This window comes from Salmo salar, chromosome 27, assembly GCF_965601325.2.
Source record: "Salmo salar chromosome 27, fSalSal1, whole genome shotgun sequence".
Lineage (NCBI taxonomy): Eukaryota > Metazoa > Chordata > Actinopteri > Salmoniformes > Salmonidae > Salmo > Salmo salar.
In genome coordinates, this window is record NC_138317.1 from 11,143,385 (window position 1) to 11,168,040 (window position 24,656).

Consider the following 24,656-nt stretch of genomic DNA (forward strand, 5'->3'; position numbering starts at 1 on the left):
CCTAATTTTAGTTTTCATGCCTTTTTATGATATAGCCCATTTACATTTTCTACATTTAAGTCATTTAGCAGACGCTCTTATCCAGAGCTTTGTGGCTGTGGTAACTAGTAGAAACCCCACCCATTCTGACGGAGGAGAGCGCGGGAGCCTGGGTGAAAGAGAGCAGGGCCATGGTCAGCAACAGGAAGAGGAAGTAAATCGACAGCAGCAGCGCTGGCAGAGCCGGCATCTTCCACTACTCCTCATGGAGAATGGTCTTCTGGCTGCCTGGTCCACCACCTGCTGGACGGGAGGACTCATTATAACATAATATACAACTATATGACATAATATATGGCTGGAGCAAAGTGATATGATACACACCTGACTAGGGGAGAATTTCAGTTGCATACTCCTCGCATCCTCTCCCCTCGCCTCCTTCTTAAAATCCATTGGATGAACAAGCCAGAGGTCCCTCCCCTCTGACCTTCTACTCCAATGGGTTTTAAGGAGGTGAGGAGAGAGGACTTGTGGAGTATGTAATTGAGATGCTCCACAGGACTTCATGTCTATATTTCAGAGGTAAGGAGGCAGCACACACACAGATAGTTCACACTCACATAGAAACTCACATGGCTACCAGAATTAGTCACTCAAGGAAAACTTAAAGAGCACAAAGCGAGTAAGAAATAGGGGAAGCCAGGAGAGAGAGAGAAATGGAGCGAGAGAAAAAAAGGAGAGACAAAGGCATCGAAAAATAGGATAATTAGTTGAGGAGGGATGGCAAAATGTGTAAAAATCTTCAAAGTAGATTACAGCTAGAGTAGTGAGATTTAGGGAGGGCCGGCATAACTGAACACAGGAAGTAGCCACGGGGTAAAAACAAATCTAATATACTTCCATCACATCCCATAACTTCATCTTAACTCTGGACAGTGAGTTATTTTGTCAACTGTCTGATTTGTTACCCCTGCTAAATGTTTATTTGTCCTGACAGTGACGCCTTCCTGCATGCATTTAAACTGGATTCCAAAAGGAATTTAAATTGAAAGAGTTGAGTAGGACAGGCTGACAAGGCAAGAGACAGAGGAGGGCAAGACAGTGTGAGATGAGCGGTAATAGATCAAGAAAGAGAACTGAGCTAATATTAGAGGAAGAGAGAGAGCACACGAGACAGCTGTACTGAGTGACAGAAAATATAGTAGGAATAGACACGGTACAAATTGTAGGAGAAAATGAGAAATGGTGCCTGGTAGAAATAAATATTATAACGATCCTAATTAATTTGGAGCTTCCGCTAGGCTATAAGTGGTGCCGTGTAGTGCGCCTGCTGTTACAGTACACTGCTACAAAACACTGCACCTCTGGGTGCTTTAGCTCAAAGAGGCAATCTGCGATTGGCACATACATTTTTGGGGACTTTTAAATGAATGATACATATAGCCATTGATTCTTGAAGAGTAGAACTTCTAAACACCTCATGAGCTTAGTTAAACTGTCATACCCCATCAGAACCCACATGATATGCTTTGTTTACAGAACATGGTCAGAACTGTGTTGATCTCATCGATGGTAAGTCCTTGCATCCATAGCTCTGTCTATGAATTTGAGTGGTTACATATCACCAGACCCATCCCTCAGCTGTTTACCAAAACAGTGGTGGTGTGGCGGCTTTGTTATTGTTTGAACTGCAGATTACCCCTTTAAATCAAGAGGGGATTACAAACATGAGTTACTTTCCTATGAATAAAATGGCAAATATCAACATTGAGCTGTCTCATCGTTAAATCATATCTGAAAGCTCTTTACCGTGTTAAACAATACGGTCCTGATAAAAATCTACCTCACATTATTTCTGCTGCTTTGAAAGTGTTTTTGGTCCAGTTTAAAGAAGTTCAAAAAGCAAACACTTGAGTTAACATTAGCTCTGCCTTTCAAGTAAAAAGTAGTTGCCATAAACTACTCTAATGTGGAAGAAGATAGCCCCACAAATACTGAAAGTTTTTTTTTTAATGTTTTTTAGGGGTGCATCAGTTTTAATTTTGCAAATAGATTGTGGCTTCTATCAATGTAATTGTCTGCATCATTTCCAATCCCCCATATATCTTTTTTTTATAAATATATTGTGGCAGACAGCAGAGAGAGGTGAGGGGAGGGGTTATTGAGGGGAGATATCTTGCAGGTCTCTGGCTCCACCCCCGAGCCTTATATGGTCTTCCTGCCCCAACGAAGCGAGGCTGTGGACGTTGGGGCAGTGCTTGGGGATAAAGGAGGAAGCAGCCTGCACAAAGGGGCAGAGTAAGGAGAGAACAAAGTGCTATATGAAGAGTGGGAGAAGAGAGAACAATATCTGTGTGATTACCCGTTGTGACCTGGACTGTCGGACTACACCCCTTGGGTACTGGACCAGATTGGCTAAGGACCCGGGTGTGAGGATTACCCCTGGAAAACGGAACGAACAACAAGAACGGCTTGTGGACTGTGAGGTGATTGGTGAATTCCCCCTTCTTCCCCAGTGTACTAAAATCCCTAATAAACTCCCTATTTGCATTCTATTTGTGCTACTGGTGCATGTTTTGTTATTGAACTTGGTGACATGGAAACCCCACACCCTTGAGCCTGCTACTATATATATATATATATATATATATATATATATATATATATATATATATATATATATATATATATATATATAAACACACACACACACACACACACACAGTACCAGTCAAAAGTTTGGACACACCTACTCATTCGAGGGTTTTTCTTTATTTTTACTATTTTCTACATAGTAGAATAATAGTGAAGACATAAAAACTATGAAATAACACATATGGAATCAAAAACCAAAAAAGTGTTAAACAAATCAATATATATTTCAGATTCTTCAAAGTAGCCACCCTTTGCCTTGATTACAGCTTTTCACACTCTTGGCATTCTCTCAACCAGCTTCACCTGGAATGCTTTTCCAACAGTCTTGAAGGAGCACTTGTTGGCTGCTTTTCCTTCACTCTGTGGTCCAACGCATCTCAATTGGGTTGAGGTCAGATGACTGTGGAGGCCAGGTCATCTGATGCAGCACTCCAACACTCTTTTACACACTGTCTGCCATCTGCCCATTACAGTTGAAACCGGGCTTCATTCGTGAAGAGCACACTTCTCCAGCGTGCCAGTGACAATCGAAGGTGAGCATTTTCCCACTGAAGTCGGCTACGACGCCGAACTCCAGTCAGGTCAAGACCCTGGTGAGGACAACGAGCACGCAGATGAGCTTCCCTGAGACGGTTTCTGACAGTTCGAAATTCTTCGGTTGTGCAAACCCACAGTTTCATTTACTGTCTTGGTGGCTGGTCTCAGATAATCCCACAGGTGAAGAAGCCGGATGTGGAGGTCCTGGGCTGTCGTGGTTACACATGGTCTGTGGTTGTGAGGCTGGTGGGACATCCTGTCAAATTCTCTAAAACAACGGAGGCGGCTTATGGTGGAGAAATGAACATTCTGCAGTCAGTCTGCAAATTGCTAGTTCCCTCAAACTTTGACCTCTGTGGCATTGTGTTGTGTGACAAAACTGCACATTTTAGTGTGGCCTTTTATTGTCCCCAGCACAAGATGGACCTGTGTAATGTAAAGATAATGATGTTTAATATGCCACACCTGTCAAGTGAATGGATTATCTTGGCAAAGAAGAACTGCTCACTAACAAGGATGTAAACAAAATTGCACATTTTAGAGTGGCCTGTTATTGTTCCTAGCATAAAGTGCACCTGTGTAAAGAATATTTAATTTCATCTCATGAAACATGGGACCAACATTTTACATGTTGCGTTTATATTTCTGTTCAGTATAAATTCCAGTCTTACTTTATCAAAAGCCTTTTCAAAGTCCGCTATGAATACCAGGCCTGGTTTCCCAGATATTTCATAGTGTTCTTTTGTTTCCAGTACTTGTCTTATATTATCTCCAATGTATCGTCCATGTAAAAAACCTGTCTGATTAGAATGAATAATATCCGACAATACCTTTTCAATTCTATGCGCTATGCATTTTGCTAAAATTCTTGTGGCACAACACTGAAGTGTAAGGGGCCTCCACTTTTTTTAATGGACTGGATCTTTATATTATTTTTCTTGACCAGGTTGCAGTTGCAAATGAGAACTTGTTCTCAACTAACCTACCTGGTGAAATAAAAAAAGAAATAATAAATAAAATGTACCACCCTGGGTCCTGAATTAGTAATAGTGAAATAAAACCTCGTTGAGTATCTGATAATCTACCATTTTTACAGGAGTGGTTAAAACATGCTAATAACAAACCTTTTTTGAGTACATCAAAAAAGGTTTGATATGCCTCAACTGGTTGCCAGCCCTGGAGTTAAAGGCTTTAATTGCATCAAGTTCCACCTCTGTAACTTGGCCTTCACATGAATCTTTCTGTACAGCTGTTATTTGTACATTATTAATATAACAAAAAAATCCTTACAATTATCTTTGGTTAGTGGAGATAGAGGAAACTGAAATGAAAACATATTCTTAGAGTACTTTGGTTCCTCTTTCAAAATATTGTTTAGTGAATCATGGGTGACTCCATCATTTGTAATACGTTTTAGTAAATCATTTTTGGTAGCATTTCTATGTTGAAGATTAAAAAAGAATTTCGGACATTTTCCCCCATATTCCATCCAGTACGCTTAATTTTAAATAATATTACACTTAATCTCTCTTAAAAATAAGTTCCTCTAACTTATTCTGTGCCTCTATGGTACAGTTTTTATTGCTATCTATCTGTACTATTAGTCCCTCAATGTCCTTTGTTAATATGAACTCTTTTGACCTAAATTGCTTTTGTTTTAAAGATGAGTATTCAATTGCCTCTAAAGGCCAAGCAACAAGGGGATCTTGCTGTACCTATGGTATATTGGAAAAAGTCAGTTATACATTTTTCTGTCCTAGTCAAAAACAAGTTGTCATCCAATAGGCTTCGATTAAATGTCCAATATCCTCTCCCACATGGACTTTCAGCAATTTTGACACCTATCAACACTTTCTTTTAAAGAATTACATAATTTAATCAAGATGACTTGATTAATGTATATCATGTATATCATGTATACCATGTATATCTCACTAGGTCAGGATATTTAAGCCTCCATACTGTATATCCACTAATTCCAATATATCCATGATATTCGTGCATGAGGGGGATAGTTTATAATGTGGTGTCCTTTCCTATCAGGGATCAAGGTAAGACCCAGATGCAGACTGTTGAAGTAACACTGTTTATTGTAGCAAACAGGGGCAGACAAAGACAGGTCAAGGCAGGCAGGGGTCGAAAATCCAGGGTAAGGCAAAGGTACAGGATGGCAGGCGGACTCAGGGTCAGGGACAGGCAGGGTTCAGTAAACCAGAGGTGGAGCAAAGGTAGAGGATGGCAGGCAGGCTCAGGGTCAGGCAGAGAGGTCAGGCGGGCGGGTACAGGGTCAGGACAGGCAAAGGTCAAACCGGAAGGACTAGCAAAGAGAGGCTGGGAAACAAAAGGAGCTGACAGGAAAAACTCCGGTAAGCTTGAACGAACAAGACGAACTGGCAACAAGCAGACAGAGAACACAGGTATAAATACACAGGGGATAATAGGGAAGATGGAGACAAGCACAAGGACAGGTGAAGCAGATCAGGGCGTGACATTTACGATTCATTGAGGTATTTAAAACTGTATTATAATCTCCCAGTCTTGTATTGCTTGTAGGCTTGATAAATTATTATATATATATATATATATTCAAAGAAGCATGGATCATCATTATTTGGACCGTATAGTTTAATGAGCCAAATATGTTTATGGTCCAATAACATATTTAAAAGAATCCATCCGGATCAACTGTTAGTCTGTTGGGTAATGGGACTTAATACCGTCCCTAAATATAGGATATTAGCATTATATTCCTGGGGGATAAGACGGTTTTGTTTTGCTTTGCCGGCATCATGGAGCCGTCTTGCTGACTCAAACGCTATAATGACATGGTAATCCTTTCATTTAGCCCGAGGCACATTACATAAATTTCTCCCTACAAACAGTGGCATGGGTTCAACACGAGCACGCCCTTCCGCTGTGCTTTTTCTTCCGACAACTAGCATGCCACTTTAGGCTACCGTCACCACATGCGGCACAAACAGGAAATGAAAGAGTGAGCCAAATTGATTTGGAATGGGTAGTGAATGGTGAATGGTGGTAACTAACTATATTGTTTACATTGACTCCACTAATTGCGGTTTTGACGTCTCTGTGTCTTCTTGAATACTATTCAATTAAACGGCGGCCCATTGTCTGACACAGATGGTTAGGGAAAACCACCTGGACACTAAACTGTATTGTTAATGTATTGCACAGTCCAACAAATGGTTGTTCCATTGTTTGTACCAACTGTGTATGTGTACAGTTGGCTGCACTGTAGACTGTACTGTATATATAGGGTTTGTGAATAAATGTATTAAAGACATGCACTGTGGCTCTATTTTTTATTGCTTCAGCTGTTCATTCCAGGTTTACTCTTGTGGTAGGTGTGTTTCTCTACTCCAATCATTGTTAAAGCACTTGATCACAAACATGGAAGGACGGAAGGAAGGAAGGAAGGAAGGAAGGAAGGAAGGAAGGAAGGAAGGAAGGAAGGAAGGAAGGAAGGAAGGAAGGAAGGAAGGAAGGAAGGAAGGAAGGAAGGAAGGGATAGACAGAGGAGAGGGTACTGCTACTACAGTGCGAAGGTGAGGCTGAACCTCTGTGGCCTGACTGAGCTCAGCTGCAGAGGAGAACATGAGACATCACACCAGCGGGGAATGAGTGAGATTGTACAGTGTCAGCGAAGACAGAACGAAATTGGGGGGAAAGAGGTAGATGGGAAGGAGAGGGGGAGGGTGGATATATTTTATATATGGGCAGGAGGGTAACTGCAATATAAAATCTGAGCCTAGAGTGCACAGAAATTGGTCAAATTTGAGAAAAATAGAACATTTGCTGTCCAACTTGACCAAGGTTACACATGTATGGCAAGGTTCTACGGATGGAACATAACACAACCATGACTGGTTCTGAGAAAACGTTCTCAATTCCACGAGCACGAACTTGGCTAAGAATACAGAGAGCTAGCTAGCTACAAGTGATGTACATAGTAAACAGATTCTAAGCCTGGTAAAAATGTCTACAGTACAACCTATAACAAGAAAATACCTTACACAGAGACACATTCAATGAAGGTACATTTAACAGAGGCTTGGCCAAAGAATAAAGATAGCTAACATCAAGGGATGTACATAGTAAGTAGCCTCTACGCCTGATAGAACATGCAGAGACACATTCAATTAAGGCGCCACTAACTGAGCTAGTCATAACATTGTGGATGCTACTAGAGACTCACTAATTTGGGGTGCATTAAAATTGCAATTGCAAAAGTAGGCTCTCTGCCAGTCTTTCACTGTCAGCAGAGAGCCAAATGACAGTCTAACACCCCTAGAGCCTTCCCCACATCCACCACTCCTATAAAAGTAGAGCCATGCTAAGTCTAATATGAGTTAGTCAGAGTGCTGCTAAAATTAAACAAAATGGCCCCCGAGCTATGGCAGGTTCTTCCGCTCTACGGAGCTGCGCGTTACTGTACTCGACAGAGAATGCCCTCTCTCTCTTTATCACTCTCAATCCTTCTAGTTGGATGATTTGACAGAGGACACAGTTCTTGGAATTGGTTGATGTGGGATTGAGACAGTTTTTGAGAAAGAAGGGAGCCGGTAGCTAGCAGCGGGATCCCAGTGCAGTAGTAGCATCATCGTTGTTTTCATTGCTGCATGCTTTATAAAAACTGTTGTACATTAAGTATTTACATTGAGAGTTAGTTAGCGGAGCTGGGAATGACCCCTCTGGAGTCGCTAAGGACACACAATTTCTCTTAATTACCTCCATCGCCGTGGAAACAAAGGGAATGCTGCGAACGGCAGGCTGTCCCTATAGTGACCGAGTCACTCCATATGCCACTAGCTTCTGCCGCCAGCAGCTTATTCTACCAGCTTTGCCATGCCCTCACAATCTGTGCAACAGATAAATAGAGGGATTGTTTTCAGTTTGAAGTGCCATGCAGCCAGGCTTAATTGAAACCTACCATATGTCTCAGTATACATACTTACTCCCTACTTAGTATGTATAGCGTGTCTGTTACTTCATTCTATAGGCTTATATCGTCATGTGTGCTAGTATGGTTGAGTTTACACAGGCAGCATAACTCTGATCTTTTTGAACCACTAATAGTTTTTTGGACCAATCACATCAGATCTTTTCACATCCGCACTTTTTCAGAGCTGTTCTGATTGGTCAAAAGACCAATTACAGAACATCTAAAATACAGAATTGGGCTGCCTGTGTAAACACAGCCGCTGAATGTTCAGTCTTGTCAATTGGTATAAGAACTGTAAATACCATCGGGAAAAGAAACAAACATTTTACAATTTCACACGAGCTGCCTCAGTAAATTGCATATACTCTGAGAGGCTGAGGAAGAGGAAAACATTTCCCTCATGCTTTGTTATCTGCATGAAATCATCCAACGTGTGTCATATCAGATTCATTACAGGCTGGGTAGTGTTTGATGGAAATGTACCCGATCCCCTCCCCCTCTCCCCTCACCCCACCAAGGCCCCTTACCATCCTCTCTTATCTCCCCATCGCATCCAAAGAAAAAAAAGGGTGAGTAGGCTAGATTTATGGGAGGTAAATGAAATGGCTTAAAGAGCATTCCGCCCCCCCGCATAGCAATAATGTCCTCCTTTTGCTTTCTGTCAGAATGTAATTTTCCAAGGCAGATCTGGGCGCTAAATACCAAGTCTGTCATCAATCACAGCCTGTGGTTATGAAACACACCATCCCCGGGGTGGATAGTGGAGAAAACAAAACTGTGCTGGTGTGCTGGGTAGCGAGTACTGAGTGAAAAATCCCTGGATCGCCTTTCCTCTCTCCCCTCTTCCTCCTCTCCCTTCTCACTCTCTCTCTGTCAGTGCTTTGGTTGTTTTGAAATGACCTATTAGAGGAAATCACAGTTTGTTTGATACGGTCTGATATCCATATTTCATGTCTACTGCAAACAGGAAATGTAGACATACGGCTCCTCATCTAACGCTATACAAAGAGTAGGGGAAGAGGTGGCCAGGATTTGTACTGAAAGAGAGATGAATCAAAACAACGTGGTAGATTAACATGGAGGGAACAGAGAAGGAGGGAGGGAAGGGTGGATGAAGAGAGGGGAGAGAGGGAGCAAGAGAGGTTTAGAGAAGGGGGGAGACAGTGGTGATTCTTCTATGCTACAGTGTGACCTATTGAAGTAATTAGAGTAAAATGTCATATCCCAAAATTAATAACATTTACATTTTTACATTCGTAAATAGCCTCATCATCAACCCTCATTGGTTTCTATCAACATCATTCTATATTTTCCTCCCAAAACATATTAAAACCAGAATGTTGAAGCATATCTTGCTTTCTACATTTACAAGGCTAATTGATCCGTGCAAATCTTTGGGGATTTTGTTTTGCAATGGATGAGAAAGATTTATCAAATTCAAATTGAGTTTGTATAAATCAGCCTCCCTCTTGTTGTAATCCATATGCATACAACTTGACCTACTACAGTGGGCTCCGAAATTGCTGTCACCCTCTATAAAGATGAGGAAATATGACTGTACAGTATAAAATTATTCAAATACGAAGCTATTGTATGCAAAACAAAAATGGCAAATTATATTATTTGATACTACTGCAATTGCTCAGAGAAAGATATTTTGTTTAACAAGTAATAATTATTTTCCTCAAAAAGTTAGGGGTCAAAATGATTGACAACCCTGTTTTGAGTACCTTTCAATACCTCACCTTGTAAGGATAATGGCACTGAGCCTTTTTTGAAAATGTTTTATGAGTTGGAGAACACATTGGGAGGGATCTTAGACACTGACGTACCACACACCTCCGATTGTATAGGCGCATCTAAAAAAAATGGAATTACAAGAAATTAGCTGTAAAACTGCTACATTTTCTCTTAGCCTAATGGAAGAATTAGTAAAATAGCAGGAATTTAGCTTTAAAAATGCTAAATTCTCTCAGTCTCATTGCAAAATGTGTAGAATAGCATGAGATTAGCTATACAACAACACATCTTTCTCTCTGCCCCATGATAACATGTGTAGAATTGCAGGAAATTTGCTTTAAAACAGGAACATTTTCTCCATCTTACCTGAGACCCTAGACCCACCCCAATAGATCCACAGACGATGCAATCGCCATTGCACTGCACTCTGCCCTATCCCATCTGCATAAGAGGAACACCTATGTAAGAATTCTGTCCATTGACTACAGCTCAACCTTAAACACCATAGTACCCTCCAAGCTCATCATTAAGCTCGGGGCCCTGGGTCTGAACCCTGCCCTGTGCAACTGGGTCCCGGACCTCCATGACAGGCTGCCCCCAGTTGGTTGAAGGTAAGAAACAACACCTCCACTAAGCTGATCCTAAACACAGGGGCACCACAAGGATGGGTGCTCAGCCCCCTCCTGTACTCCCTGTTCACCCATGAATGCGTGGCCACGCACGACTCCAACTCAATCATTAAGTTTGCAGATAATGCAACAGTAGTAGGCCTGATTATCAACAATGACGAGACAGCCTACAGGGAGGAGGTGAGGGCTCTGGCGGAGTGGTGCCAGGAAAATAACCTCTTCCTCAACATCATCAAAACAAAGGAGCTGATAGCGGACTTCAGGAGACAGCCGAGGGAGCATGCCCCCATCCACTTCGATGGCACTGCAGTGGAGAAGGTGAAAAGCTTCAAGTTCCTCGGCGTACACATCACTGACAATCTGAAATGGTCCACCCACACAGACAGTGAGGTGAAGAAGGTGCAGCAGCGCCTCTTCAACTTCAGGAAGCTGAAGAAATTTGTCTTGGCCCCTAAGACACTCACAAACTTTTACAAATGCACCATTGAGAGCTTCCTGTCGGGCTGTATCACCACCTGGTACGGCAACTGCACCGCCCACAACCGCAGGGCTCTATAGAGGGTGGTGCGGTCTGTTCAACGCATCCCCACTGCCTGCCCTCCAGGACACATACAGCACCTGATGTCACAGGAAGGCCATCAACCACCCCAGCCACGGCCTGTTCACCCCGCTATCATCCAGAAGGTGAGGTCAGTACAGGTGCATCAAAGCTGAGACCGAGAGACTGAAAAACAGCTTCTATCTCAAGGCTATCAGACTGTTAAATAGTCATCACAATACCCTGCCCTGAACTGTCACACTACTCTTGTTCTGAGAAATGAAGGCTATTCCATGTGAGAAATTGCCAAGGAACTGAAGATCTCGTACAACGCTGTGTACTACTCCCTTCACAGAACAGCGCAAACTGGCTCTAACCAGAATAGAAAGAGGAGTGGGAGGCCCTGGTGCACAACTGAGCAAGAGGACAAGTACATTAGAGTGTCTAGTTTGAGAAACAGATGCCTCACAAGTCCTTAACTGGCAACTTCATTAAATAGTACCTGCAAACACCAGTCTCAACGTCAACAGTGAAGAGGCGACTGGGATGCTTGCCTTCTAGGCAGATTTGGCAAGAAAAAAACATATCTCAGACTGGCCAATAAAAATAAAAGATTAAGATGGGCAAAAAAACATAGACACTAGACAGAGGAACTCTGCCTAGAAGGCCAGCATCTCGGAGTTGCCTCTTCACTGTTGACGTTGAGACTGGTGTTTGCCGGTACTATTTAATGAAGCTGCCAGTTCTGTGAAGGGAGTAGTACACCGCGTTGTACCAGATCTTCAGTTTCTTGGCAATTTCTCGCATGGAATAGCCTTCATTTTTCAGAACAAGAGTAGACTGACGAATTTCAGAAGAAAGTCTTTGTTTCTGTCCATTTTGAGCCTGTAATCGAACCCACAAGTGCTGATGCTCCAGATACTCAACTAGTCTAAAGAAGGCCAGTTTTATTGCTTCTTTAATCAAAACAACAGTTTTCAGCTGTGCTAACATAATTGCAAAAGAGTTTTCTAATGATCAATTAGCCTTTTAAAATGATACACTTGGATTAGCTAACACAACGCGCCATTGGAACACAGGAGTGATGGTTGCTGATAATGGGCCTCTGTACGCCTATGTAGATATTTCATAAAAGATCTGCCGTTTCCAGCTACAATAGTCATTTACAACATTAAGAATTTCTACACTGTATTTCTGATCAATTTGATGTTATTTTAATGGACAAATGTGCTTTTCTTTCAAAAACAAGGACATTTCTAAGTGACCCCAAACTTTTGAATGGTAGTGTATTTCTCTGAGCAATTATATTAGTCTAAAATAATGTAAGAAAATGTTTTATTTATTTTATACAGTCTTTAAAACAAATATTGTTGTCAATAATTTGGGACCATTTCAGCCAGGTTACAGGGAGAAAAAGCATTTGAGATAGATTACTACCAAAATGCCTGCAGATTACAGCCAGGTACTAGAAACAAAGCCGGATTACAGGTATAAAGCAGCGTGAATACAGACCCAATTTCAGGCATATCACTAGTACGGTAACACGGGCCCCAGCTGAGACCCACAGACCCAGACTTCTCTATAAAATATAAATTGTATTATAGGCTATTAAGTCTCTCATATCATCCTCTCTTATTCCCTCCTTTTCTCTTGAATCTTGGTTTCAATTTTTTAGACAGTAAGGGGATTGAGGTATATCCCTTTGTAGCACACTGTGTAAAGCAAAGGACATGCAGAGCTTTCCACACACACGGCCAAATGAAGTGCTTAATGCTATTGTTAGACTGTGTACGCTGCATGAAATGGCCGATCCAGTAGACTACTACTACATTGACATTTTAGTCATTTAGCAGACGCTCTTATTCTACTGCTACTACAACTACTACTACTACTACTACTACTACTACATTACAACAACTGTTATTACTACCTCACTTTAAAACTGCAATATGTAACTTTTTGGGAAACCCAACCAAATTCACATAGAAATGTGACTTATAGATCTGCCATTCTCATTGAAAGCAAGACTAAGAAGCAGTAGATCTGTTCTATGTGTGCTATTTCTATGCTTCCTGTTCTTCAGTTGCATTTTTGTGTTTTTTTTACACCAGTTTCAAACAACTGAAAATACAATATTTTTGGTTTGGGAAACTATATTTCACAGCGGTTTAGATGGTACAATAATACTCCACACTTTTGCTTGTTTTGTCACATAAACTGAAATTTGGTGACTATTCAAATTTTAGTAACCAGGAAATGGGGAGCGATTTCGGCATCTTTATCTATTGCCATAACCCCACAATCCCATTCACCAATTACAAAGTCAATTGTGTTGATAATATCACCTATGTTTCATCCAATACATAAGGCAAGATTTTATGATATATGTGGGGCTTATGGTTGATCCTTTAAAAACATTTTTTTTTATAAGAAGTCACCTTTGGCAGGTTTTGAGTTCCCGTTAATCTTCTCCATTCTGACAATATCTATTCTATATCAAAGGACGGCTGCAAACGGTGATATCTTCTCAGTCAAGAAAGACTGTCTTTTTCTCTCTCTCTCTTAGCCATTGTCTGTCTCCCTTTCTCTCTTTCATACACTCTCTCCCAATGACTATGTAGGCCTATGGGCTCCCTCCCCCTTCTCCTCCATCAGCCTTTTCCTCAATCTCTCTCACTTTCTGCCTGTCTTTTGCCCTCTCTCTCGGCTCTCCCTGAGTAACAGAGGAGATGACAAGGTGTGAGCGGAGAGTCCTGGGGGCACTGAGTGACAGCTGGAGCGACACGGGCCATTGGAGACCATCCTGCCACCAGCCTCTCGCTCGCATCCAGCCCTCAACCCCCAACCAAGCCATCTCCAGATGCTGTCTATAGCCAACACTGCATTCAGTCTCACCACTACTGCTCTCCGCAACGCCCCGAGCCATGGGCTGCAAAGCAGAAGGGTGACAGCCTAGCCTTCCATTTTATCCCCAAACTGACAGTCATCCACATTTCAATCGAACGGAACACAACGATGAGTAACATCGAGATGTTTTGAGTCGACAGAGAGAGAGGATGAGTAATGTTTGGCACTCTTAGCCGGGATGTCTTCCCTAAACTAGAGGTCGAGAGAAGACGCGTACAGTTTAGGATCCCTTTTGTTGTTTTGTTTGATGTGGAAGACATTAGCTGGGAGGCAGATATAACACGTTGCCGTCAAGACAGAGCTAGCACTATGATCTATATTTTAACACGCTTCTCAGCAATGACCTCCTCCCCGGCTCCTCTTGCTCATGTAATCGGTTTAACTACCACATGGGCTGAAGAGCAAAATACGCCTTTTATCCAACGTAATCTTCAGTGGTTAGCTAAATCTCCACTGACTGCTTACACATGCCAGCCTATCAATGCATTGTATGTATTCATGACCAAGGAAGCCTACATCTACAGGGAACTGTCAAAATAAAGGAAACACTTGAATGAATGAGGGATATAAAGTGTATCAAACGAAGGTGCTTCCACACAGGTGTGGTTCCTGAGTTAATTAAGCAATTAACATCCCAACCGTGCTTCTGGTCATGTACTGTATACAAATGCCCTGTTGCCCATTATTTTGGCTACCATGGCTAAAATAATAGATCTCAGTGATTTTAAAAGAGGGGTCTCAAAGAAGCAAAGGGGGTTTAAAGTGTGTGTGTGTGTGTCTGTGCTGTATCAGTGTGTGTCTTTCACCAGATCTCAACCCAGTTGAACGTTTATGGGAGATTCTGGTGCCAAATTATGGAATTTTTCATGGAAGAATGGTGTCGCATCCATCCAATAGAGTTCCAGACACTTGCAGAATCTATACCAAGGTGCATTCAAGCTGTTCTGAATGGCTTGCGGTGGCCCAATGACCTATGAAGACACTGTTTGTGTTTCCTTTATTTTGTCAGTTACCTGTACATACATGTACAATAATATACACTGAACAAAAATATAAACACAACATTCAACAATTTCAAAAATGTTACTGAGTTACACTTCATATCAGGAAATCAGTCAATTTAAATAAATAAATGAGGCCCTAATCTATGGATTTCACGACTGGGAATACAGATATGCATCTGTTGGTCACAGAAACCTTAATAAAAGAAATAGGCCTCAAAATGGGCATCAGGATCTTGTCACAGTATCTCTGTTAAAACACAATTGTATTCGTTGTCCGTAGCTCATGCCTGCCTATACCATAACCCTACCACCACCATGGGGCACAGCACAACGTTGACATCAGCAAACCGTTCGCTCACACGACGCAATACATGTGGTCTGCAGTTGTGAGGCTGGTTGGACATACTGACACATTCTCAAAAACAACGTTGGAGAATGCTTATGGTAAAGAAATTAACATTCAATTCTCTGGCAACAGCTCTGGTGGACATTCCTGCAGTCAGCATGTCAATTACATGCTCCATCAAAACTTGAGACATCTGTGGCATTGTGTTGTATGACAAAACTGCTAATGTTATTGTCCCCAGCACAAGGTGCACCTGTGTAATGATAATGCTGTTTAATTAGCTTGTTGATATGCCACACCTGTCAGGTGAATGGTTTATCTTGGCAAAGATGAAATGCTCCCTAACAGGGATGTAAACAAATTTGTGCACAGAATTTGAGAGAATTAAGCTTCTTCTGCCTATGAAAAACTGGATCTTTTATTTCAGCTCATGAAACACTGAACCAACACTTTACATGTTGCGTTTATATTTTTGTTCAATGTACATACATTCAGTTATAACTAGTTGATTTATGCAAAGGCCTAATTACTGTGGTGTCAGCCATAGCGATATCAAATTGAAGTAAAACTAAACTCTTTATTTAGTGATTCCCCTGACATAGCGACCATCAGACAGTGATAGTTCAGGCCTGGTGGAGCTTGGTGACCCTGTTCTGCCACGGTGTGTCCTGGGTGGCCTTTATCATAGTTAATCCATAATGACTCATCACATTAAAGGGTGTCCGAGCAGATACTGTGCCCAAGACTGTGAGCTTCTGTCTCCCTAGCACATCCCCCCCCCCCCCCCCCCCCAGAGATGATGGAAGTAGGGGAGTGAGGAAGCCGCCCCTCTCAACTGAAAATACATATTTGGATACTTACGTTTTTGCCTACTGTAGTAAGTGAAGGGAAATATGGACACAGACTAAATGCCTATAACTCTCATATGTCGCTTAATATAATAGTAGTTCTTGCAGTATAACGATACAACAAATGTTAATTTTGTCTCAGGAATAGGAGTGGAGAAATCGGATTTATTTCTTTCAGCATCGTGAGAGAATGTGAATGCAAGGTGCAAACGTGCTGTTTTTGTCAGTGAAGTAAAAGCTGACAGTAGGCTATTTCAACCACATACAATATGAATCCAAGACTAACTGAAATCTAATGAGATTGATTTTGGAGAGTTTTCACAGCTTTTCATTTCCTTGAAAATGGTCAAACTGAAATTATTTGGAAATGTTGCAGGGAAAATCTTTCCATTGTTTTAGCATTTTCTCCCAGGGCCCTGCATGTCCTTGCTCTGCGAACACAAATGGAAGAGCTCGACAGATGGTCATACTATCAACAAACTATCTGTTGATATGCAACTGCTTGCTCAGGTTATGGTTAGGGTTAAATTTAGGGCTAGGTTTAGGGTAGGGGTTTAAGTTTAGGGTTAGGATAAGGGTTAAGGTTAGGGTTAGTAGATAGCTAGTTGAAATGTTGCTAATAGTCTGTAGAGTATTTACAGTTGGACTATCCGAATAATGTCACAAAGAAAACTTGTGTTGGATTCGTCTTATTATCGATTTATTACGTTGTTCTGGTGAGCACCGCTTTTTTGTCTTCTAGGGCAACAAGTCATGACAGAAGAGAAGCTGCATGTAGGCCTATATAATTATAGACAAGTTGACTAACAAATAGCCTACAAAATGTCGGAAATTATATGAGAAAAAAATATCTAAAATAGTGGTGAGTAGGCAAAGATCACTGGCTGGGACCGTGACGCACCCGGACTGCAGGTGAACGCATCAATCAAGTCAGACTACAAGTGTGCCTAATGAAGATCGCCAAATGTCAGTATACTTTTGGTGTTTTAATAGACATTTCTTTCCATTGACCAAATTACACTGTTTTAGATGCTGGAATCATTATAGAGAGTGGATCGAACGTGCGCAAGTAGCCTACGTTTTGAAGTGATTTGCTTGACAGTCAGATGAAAACAACATGCCTGGTTGTGTTCACGCCGCATTCAAAAGATAATACATTTTTACAGTGTTCCCCTCACCCCCTGTCAAAATATCGTTCCGCCATCCCTGCATTACTGTAAATTACCGGTCAGCAGACCAATCACACTGAGCATGTGCACAGGATGAAGCCACCCTATGCTCTAGGATCACACTGAGCGTGTGCAGTAGAATGTTTCAAATGTTGCATGCTGTGCAGTATGGTTTTAACTTCTCTATCAAGGTACTGTATTAATACAGACATTATGAGTCTCATGGCCCATTTTTGGTCCTCCACCTTCAATTCATCGAGGCATGGACTCTACAGTACAAGGTGTTGAATGTGTTCCACATGGATGCTGGCCCATGTTGACGCCTAATGTTTCCCACAGTTCTGTCAGGTTGGCTAGACGTCCTTTGGGTGGTGGACCATTCTTGATACACACGAGAAACAGTTGAGTGTGAAAAACCCAGCAGCGTTGCAGTTCTTGACACAAACCGGTGTGCCTGGCAGCTATTACCATACCCGGTTCAAAAGCAACTTAAATCTTTTGTCTTGCCCATTCACCCTCTGAATGGCCCAGCATACACAATTCATGTCTCAATTGTCTCAAGGCTTACGAATATTTATTTAACCTGTCTCCTCCCTTTCATTCGATTGAAGTGTATTTAACAAGTGACGTCAATAAGGTATCATGTCTTTCAACTGGTCAGTCTATGTCATGGAACGAGCAGGTGTTCTTAATGTTTTGTATTATCAGTGTATATTGAACGCCACCGCTGGTGTTAATTACTTTATCAGTATGCTCAGTGACTTTCTTCTGACTTATCTTCTCAGGCCATTAACTAAGAGATCAAAGGCCATGAAACCACTCTACTCCTGTAGATTGCACCTTACAAAGGTAAACAGCATGTACAAAGACATACAGTTAGGTTTCAACCAAACATTCGATTAAATCTGTCTTTTTCAAAACGCTGCAAAAACAGGATAATCTTCTTTTTGATTTCAATCATTTTTTGAATGCAGCGGGAGCCCCTACAGATGTAGGATCTTAATTTGATAACTCTTTTGTTGCTGAGAATTTTCCAGCAAGAAATACAAACTTGTAGTGTATTTGATTTTTAAAAAGGCTTCGAAAGTTTGTCATTTCCACTCCAACATTTCAGAATTGATTTGGCCTAACAAAAAATGTTTCAACCCCTACAAAAATGTCCATTAATTATAATCCACATAATAATTCACATTTCCTGGATTATTTTCCTTGTGTAGTAAACTGGCTCAAATTAAGATCCTACATCTGTACGTTATCAGAGTAAGGTAAAAAAAAAAAAAAAATCCCCGACCATGATTCCGTTTCTTTGTTCAGAGTAATGAGAAACTACACATCAGTGTGAAAATAACTATATTGTTAAGGAAAGGCTTTCTTTGAAGTATTTTCTCAAGTCTTCAAAGGTCTTGTTTTGATGTCATTCCAAAGAATTCACATCTTCAACCTCTCTCGAATCTCCTTCGCACCTCTCTTTCAGATGTCATTAGCTCATTTGAAAAACATGTCATTTCAAAAAGAGGCAGTAGACAAAACAACCCACAGGTGTTATATGAGTAAAAATAACTGGCCACAACAGGTCGCAACCAGCAACAACAGTTCGCAACTGGCTACAACAGGTAGCAACTGGCCACAACAGGCCACAACAGGTAGCAACTGGCCACAACAGGCCACAACAGGTAGCAACTGGCCACAACAGGTAACAACTGGCCTCATCAGGTTTCACAAATTTCAGAGCAATGTGTTTTCACTTGCTTATCTATTATCTCCCTCTATTCACAGTCTTTCCCAGTTCTTTCATTCACTCCCCATCCTCCCTAAGGCTTCCTTCTCCTCTCCTCCTATTCTTTCTCTGCCCCCTTCCTTTCTGTCTCCTTCTTTCATGTGAGCATATGGCCCTGTGTAGCGTAATGCTAACCCACCGGTCTGACAGGCAGAGCACTAGCCACCTCTGATCAAGCAGGGTGAAAGGGGGAGGGGGTCCTCGGATCATGTCCCCAGGGAGACTGCCTGTTGGGAGGCAGGACAGGGGGATGAGAAGGATGTGAAGAAAGAGGAGGGGGATGAAATGCTGAATCATAGACACGGCAACAGACGAACACTCATTGAGATTCTGCACTGTCCACCTCCATCCACCAGCTATTGTCAAACCAGGCGTAAAGTAGGACAATGTCTGCGGTACATACACTCCAACACCGATTCAGGCGTATAACCACGGCACAGTCAGAACGACACACATGGGACTAGCCTGCGGTGGTGGATTTGCGAAGCAAATCAATAGGCTGATCCTGAAACGGGCCCTTTCTTCTGCAACGCTACTCGGCTCACTGAATGGAGAGCAGTGTAGAGAGGGACCTGCCTAATAAGTACCCCCTAGGGAGAACATGCAGTGCAGTGTAAGGACAAGTATGCTTCGCCAAAACACACAGTCCCTGCATAATACTCAACCATTCAGTCATTCAGCCTACTATTTCTGCTTTGCTAGTGTATGAACTTGCATTTACTTGGCAAATGTCACAAATCCAAGCAGATACTCACTCAAACACACACCTATATGAACAGATACTTAGACAAACATGCTGTATGTTCAGGGTTGGGTAGGTTACTTTCAAAGTGTAATCTGTTACAGTTACTAGTTACCTTCCAAAATTGCAATCAGTAACGTAACTTTTGGATTACCCCCAACTCAGTAACGTAATCTGATTACATTCAGTTATTTTTAGATTACTTTCCCCTTAAGAGGCATTAGAAGAAGACAAAAATGTATGTTACCAATTGAATTACATCTATTGCAGTATAATACAAAGTTAAAGTTTACATGGCTGGCCATATGTGGATGTAAAATGTTACTTTATGGGTTGGTCATGTAGGCTTCTTCTAACCCATCACTTTCTACTACATATAATACGACTAAAGTACATCTTTACATTAATACATATAATTTATGTCCAAAAATAGATGTAGCAACTACAGATTGTCCTTTTAAGTCTATCAAAAGTGTGCGAAATTGAGCATATGTCCATTAGGCCTATGGATTGATTTATTTTATCAGCATGAATTAGATAGAGCAATAAAAGCCCCACTTTTATTCCATAGGCTGGGATCCTCACTACGCAGCTGTTGCAAGAGGGCATTTTTCACTGGCTGTCCACTGGTTTAAAAAAACAATGATTGATAGGGAGCTTAAACTTCTTGAATTGAACTATTATTGGGTTCAAATACACATTTAGATTTGTGAACTGCCATCCACAACAACCACAAACCGTAAGGCGCAAATAGCTAAATGAGAGAGCAGCAGTGTGATTCACTTCAATGCGCTATGTAGATATCAATAATAAGTGATATCCATATCGCCGCAGACTACACCACTGCTGTCATCCTTACCTCTAAGCGTTCATTCAAGTTAGATCATCTCTGGATGCCAACAGCAATCGCACCATTGGAAGACATAGCTTGGACTGTAGCTGACAAAAGCCTATTCCTGCTCTTTTCCCGCTATCCATCAAAGACATTTTGGTGTGTCATCATAGTGGTCTCTGACTTGTGGTCAGACACGCTCAAGTGGAACAAACTTAAACGTGCGTCTTTTTTCAACGCTGATTTGAATGTCATTGAGAAAACAGAGAAGTGTCCCAAAACATTTCCGCAAACATCCTTTCTGAATTTAAAAGTAATCCTTGAAGTAATCATCTAGTTTTTCAAAAGTATCTGTAATCTGCTTACAATATTTTTGCTGGTAACGTAACGGATTTTTTTGTAATCTGTTACTCCCCAACCCTGCATATGTTTAACTGCTAAGAAGCCGCCTTGACTTCCTGGCAAAGTAATAGTGCATAAAGGCCTATTTGGAGCTAATGCCCTGCAGCAAATTGATATCCTGTTATTTAAAGGAGGTAAATATGGGCTTTAATCATGGATTCTGGCGCCGAAGTGAGATTTTGCTTCCTGTTAATGAGGTTGTAGTCAGTGTTGGCCTCCAGGAGACCTTTTGAATGCAGGGATACGTATTTGTACACAGCTGCTTGTTCACAGCCCTGATTGGTGGACTTCTGTTTGTGTAATGAACACGACGAGGGAGCATTATGTAGTCCTGCCGCACTGAGTACATTTCACATTTAATTACAAAGACTGAGAGAGAATAGTCTCTCCTCTCGCACAAAAATACCTGCACTCACACTGATACAGTATACACACACAACTACCCTTATGCACATACTAGCTCTTAACACACACACACCCAAACAAAATTACATGCATGCTCTCGCTCATACACTGATAATGGACTACCTGCTCATGCATACACACACAAGGACCTGCATAATCACACATGTGCCAATGCACACACACTTCACACACACACACACACACACACACACACACACACACACACACACACACACACACACACACACACACACACACACACACACACACACACACACACACACACTCCACACATGCAAATCGCTTTTGTAAGCCCGCTGTCCTTCACTGCAGTCCTTCACTGCAGTCACTTGTGTGCCGGGTGTGTTTTTGTTCAGTGTTTTTCAAACGGAATGATTGCTTGCCATAAAAGTGGCCATTTTTAGCTCTGGTCGACAGGGTGGGGGGGAATTACGCAACAGACTCTGTGCAGACCGAGACCCCCACATCTCTCCCCTCTTCCCCCTCCACCTTTCCCTCTCTCAATCTACCCCCCCCCCCCCCCCCCCCCGTCTCTGATTCACACCATTGCTGGACCCTGACGCCTATCTCATTTTGACCAATTCTCTCCCTCTCTTCTTCCTTTCCATCTATCTCTATCTCCCTCCTGGTTCTCTGTTGCCACGGCAGCAGTGTGAAAAAGAACGAGCGAGGGAGGGACAGAGGAAGAAAGGAGAGAGGGAGGAGGAGAGCTAAACAGCAAATGCCATCTTGGTCATTTTGATGGGCAGCCTGCCTGTGTACGTGTGATTGTGTGCCTGTGTGCCTGTGTGTGGACGTGTGTTAGAGACAGAATTGGTAATAAAGCTTTAGCGAGAGATGCAGTTGGTGAGTGTATAAGTGAGAGGATGAGTGACTGTTGGAATGACAGACAGACACCCGAGTAAGTGAGTGAGCGAGTCATCAACTGCTAGGAAAGGTAACTGCAACTGTACAAGGCTACGAGTTAGTTTGAGCGAGTAACTCAACACACAACACACTAAATGGGAAAAGTTGAATGTTGGACGTTTCTGCGCCACGAAAAGAGTGTCGTGGATCAACGGTGTGTGTTGTGAAGCATGGCGAAACACTTGTCAAACGGGTCGATTGAAACCACACCGTGGGACGTTTCTTCTCTAGTCGCAGGGCCGGACGATCGTCGCTCAATATTGACTAGCTGAAAACACAAAGTCAGAGAGCAAAAACCTTCGCTGTAACGATCGCACACAAAGGAGACAGTCCAGTGGTTTGGCCTAGGGATCAGAAAAGGAACCTACAATACTTGAGTGTGTCTAGTGCAGGACTCTCCAACCCTGTTCCTGGAGAGCTACCATCCTGTAGCTTTTCCCTCCATTTCTAACTCACGCACCTGATTCTAATATTTAGCTGGACGATAAACTGAATCATGTTAGTTACAACTGGGGTTTGGGCAAAAACCTACAGGGTTGGAGAGCCCTGGTCACTGCTAGAAGACTTACAGTAACTTTCGAGGGGGGCTACTATCATTAGTTGCTGTATCTATCTTATTTCATCAGTGGTTTTTATTTTCATCTATTTGTACTGTATAGATATGTGTCCATTGCAAACAATATATACTTGATATGTGTTCATCCAGTATATTGCTTGTGTGTGTGTGTGTGTGTGTGTGTGTGTGTGTGTGTGTGTGTGTGTGTGTGTGTGTGTGTGTGTGTGTGTGTGTGTGTGTGTGTGTGTGTGTGTGTGTGTTATTTCCCATCTACATGTTTTTGTGAGTGTCACCCGTCTCCATAACCTCACTGTATACTTCAAGTCTCATCTCCCTCTTCTCTCTGACCAACGTGAGCGCTTAAGGAAACAAGAGCTATTAACGGTGGCCAGCGAGGAGAATCCATTGACTGCACCACGCTGGGCTAATCGGGAGTGCCTATCGCACGCCGTTCCAAGACTCGAATTTAATAATGACACTGATTCATGCTCCCATTGTTATACCTGTCAGATTTGCGTTCCACCTTAGAAGCAAACAAATCGTCTGAAACACCCCCCTCTCTCTCCTTCTCCCTCCTCTCCCGCCCACCTCCCTCTGTGTGTTTGTTTGTTACCAACGCATGTATTGCATTCTGTTTAAAGCGTCGTCTGTTGCACTCACTTTGACTTTTTGCGGTGACTACAACGGGCCCTTTGGGGTTTCAGACTGTGTGTTCTCTTTTGTCTTCACTTCATCCTCCTGCCTTTCTCTTTACTCAGTCTACCACTTCACATGTCTGCCTTTCTCTTCACTCAGTCTACCACTTCACATGTCTGCCTTTCTCTTTACTCAGTCTACCACTTCACGTCTGCCTTTCTCTTTACTCAGTCTACCACTTCACCCTCCTGCCTTTCTCTTTACTCAGTGTACCACTTCACCCTCCTGCCTTTCTCTTTACTCAGTCTACCACTTCACCCTCTTGCCTTTCTCTTTACTCAGTCTACCACTTCACGTCTGCCTTTCTCTTTACTCAGTCTACCACTTCACCCTCCTGCCTTTCTCTTTACTCAGTGTACCACTTCACCCTCCTGCCTTTCTCTTTACTCAGTCTACCACTTCACCCTCCTGCCTTTCTCTTTACTCAGTCTACCACTTCACGTCTGCCTTTCTCTTTACTCAGTGTACCACTTCACCCTCCTGCCTTTCTCTTTACTCAGTCTACCACTTCACCCTCCTGCCTTTCTCTTTACTCAGTCTACCACTTCACGTCTGCCTTTCTCTTTACTCAGTCTACCACTTCACCCTCCTGCCTTTCTCTTTACTCAGTCTACCACTTCACGTCTGCCTTTCTCTTTACTCAGTCTACCACTTCACCCTCCTGCCTTTCTCTTTACTCAGTCTACCACTTCACCCTCTTGCCTTTCTCTTTACTCAGTCTACCACTTCACCCTCTTGCCTTTCTCTTTACTCAGTCTACCACTTCACCCTCCTGCCTTTCTCTTTACTCAGTCTACCACTTCACCCTCCTGCCTTTCTCTTTACTCAGTCTACCACTTCACCCTCCTGCCTTTCTCTTTACTCAGTCTACCACTTCACTTCACCCTCCTGTCTTTCTCCTTACTCAGTCTATCACTTCACTTGACACATCTGCCTTTCTCTTTACTCAGTCTACCACTTCACGTCTGCCTTTCTCTTTTCTCAGTCTACCATTTCACCCTCCT

At 42.2% G+C, this 24,656-nt stretch overlaps 1 protein-coding gene across 1 annotated transcript in view; it reads right to left on the bottom strand.

Annotated features, from left to right (window-relative positions):
- Nucleotides 1-2,591, bottom strand: part of LOC106588418 (glutamate receptor ionotropic, kainate 5) — a 34,510-nt gene extending 31,919 nt beyond the window's left edge. Inside the window, exon 1 of the mRNA XM_014177375.3 lies at nucleotides 121-2,591. Within this exon, the coding sequence (XP_014032850.1) occupies nucleotides 121-229 (109 nt within the window). The 5' untranslated portion in view covers nucleotides 230-2,591. The remainder of the gene's footprint in view (nucleotides 1-120) is intronic.
- Nucleotides 2,592-24,656: the final 22,065 nt, after the last annotated feature.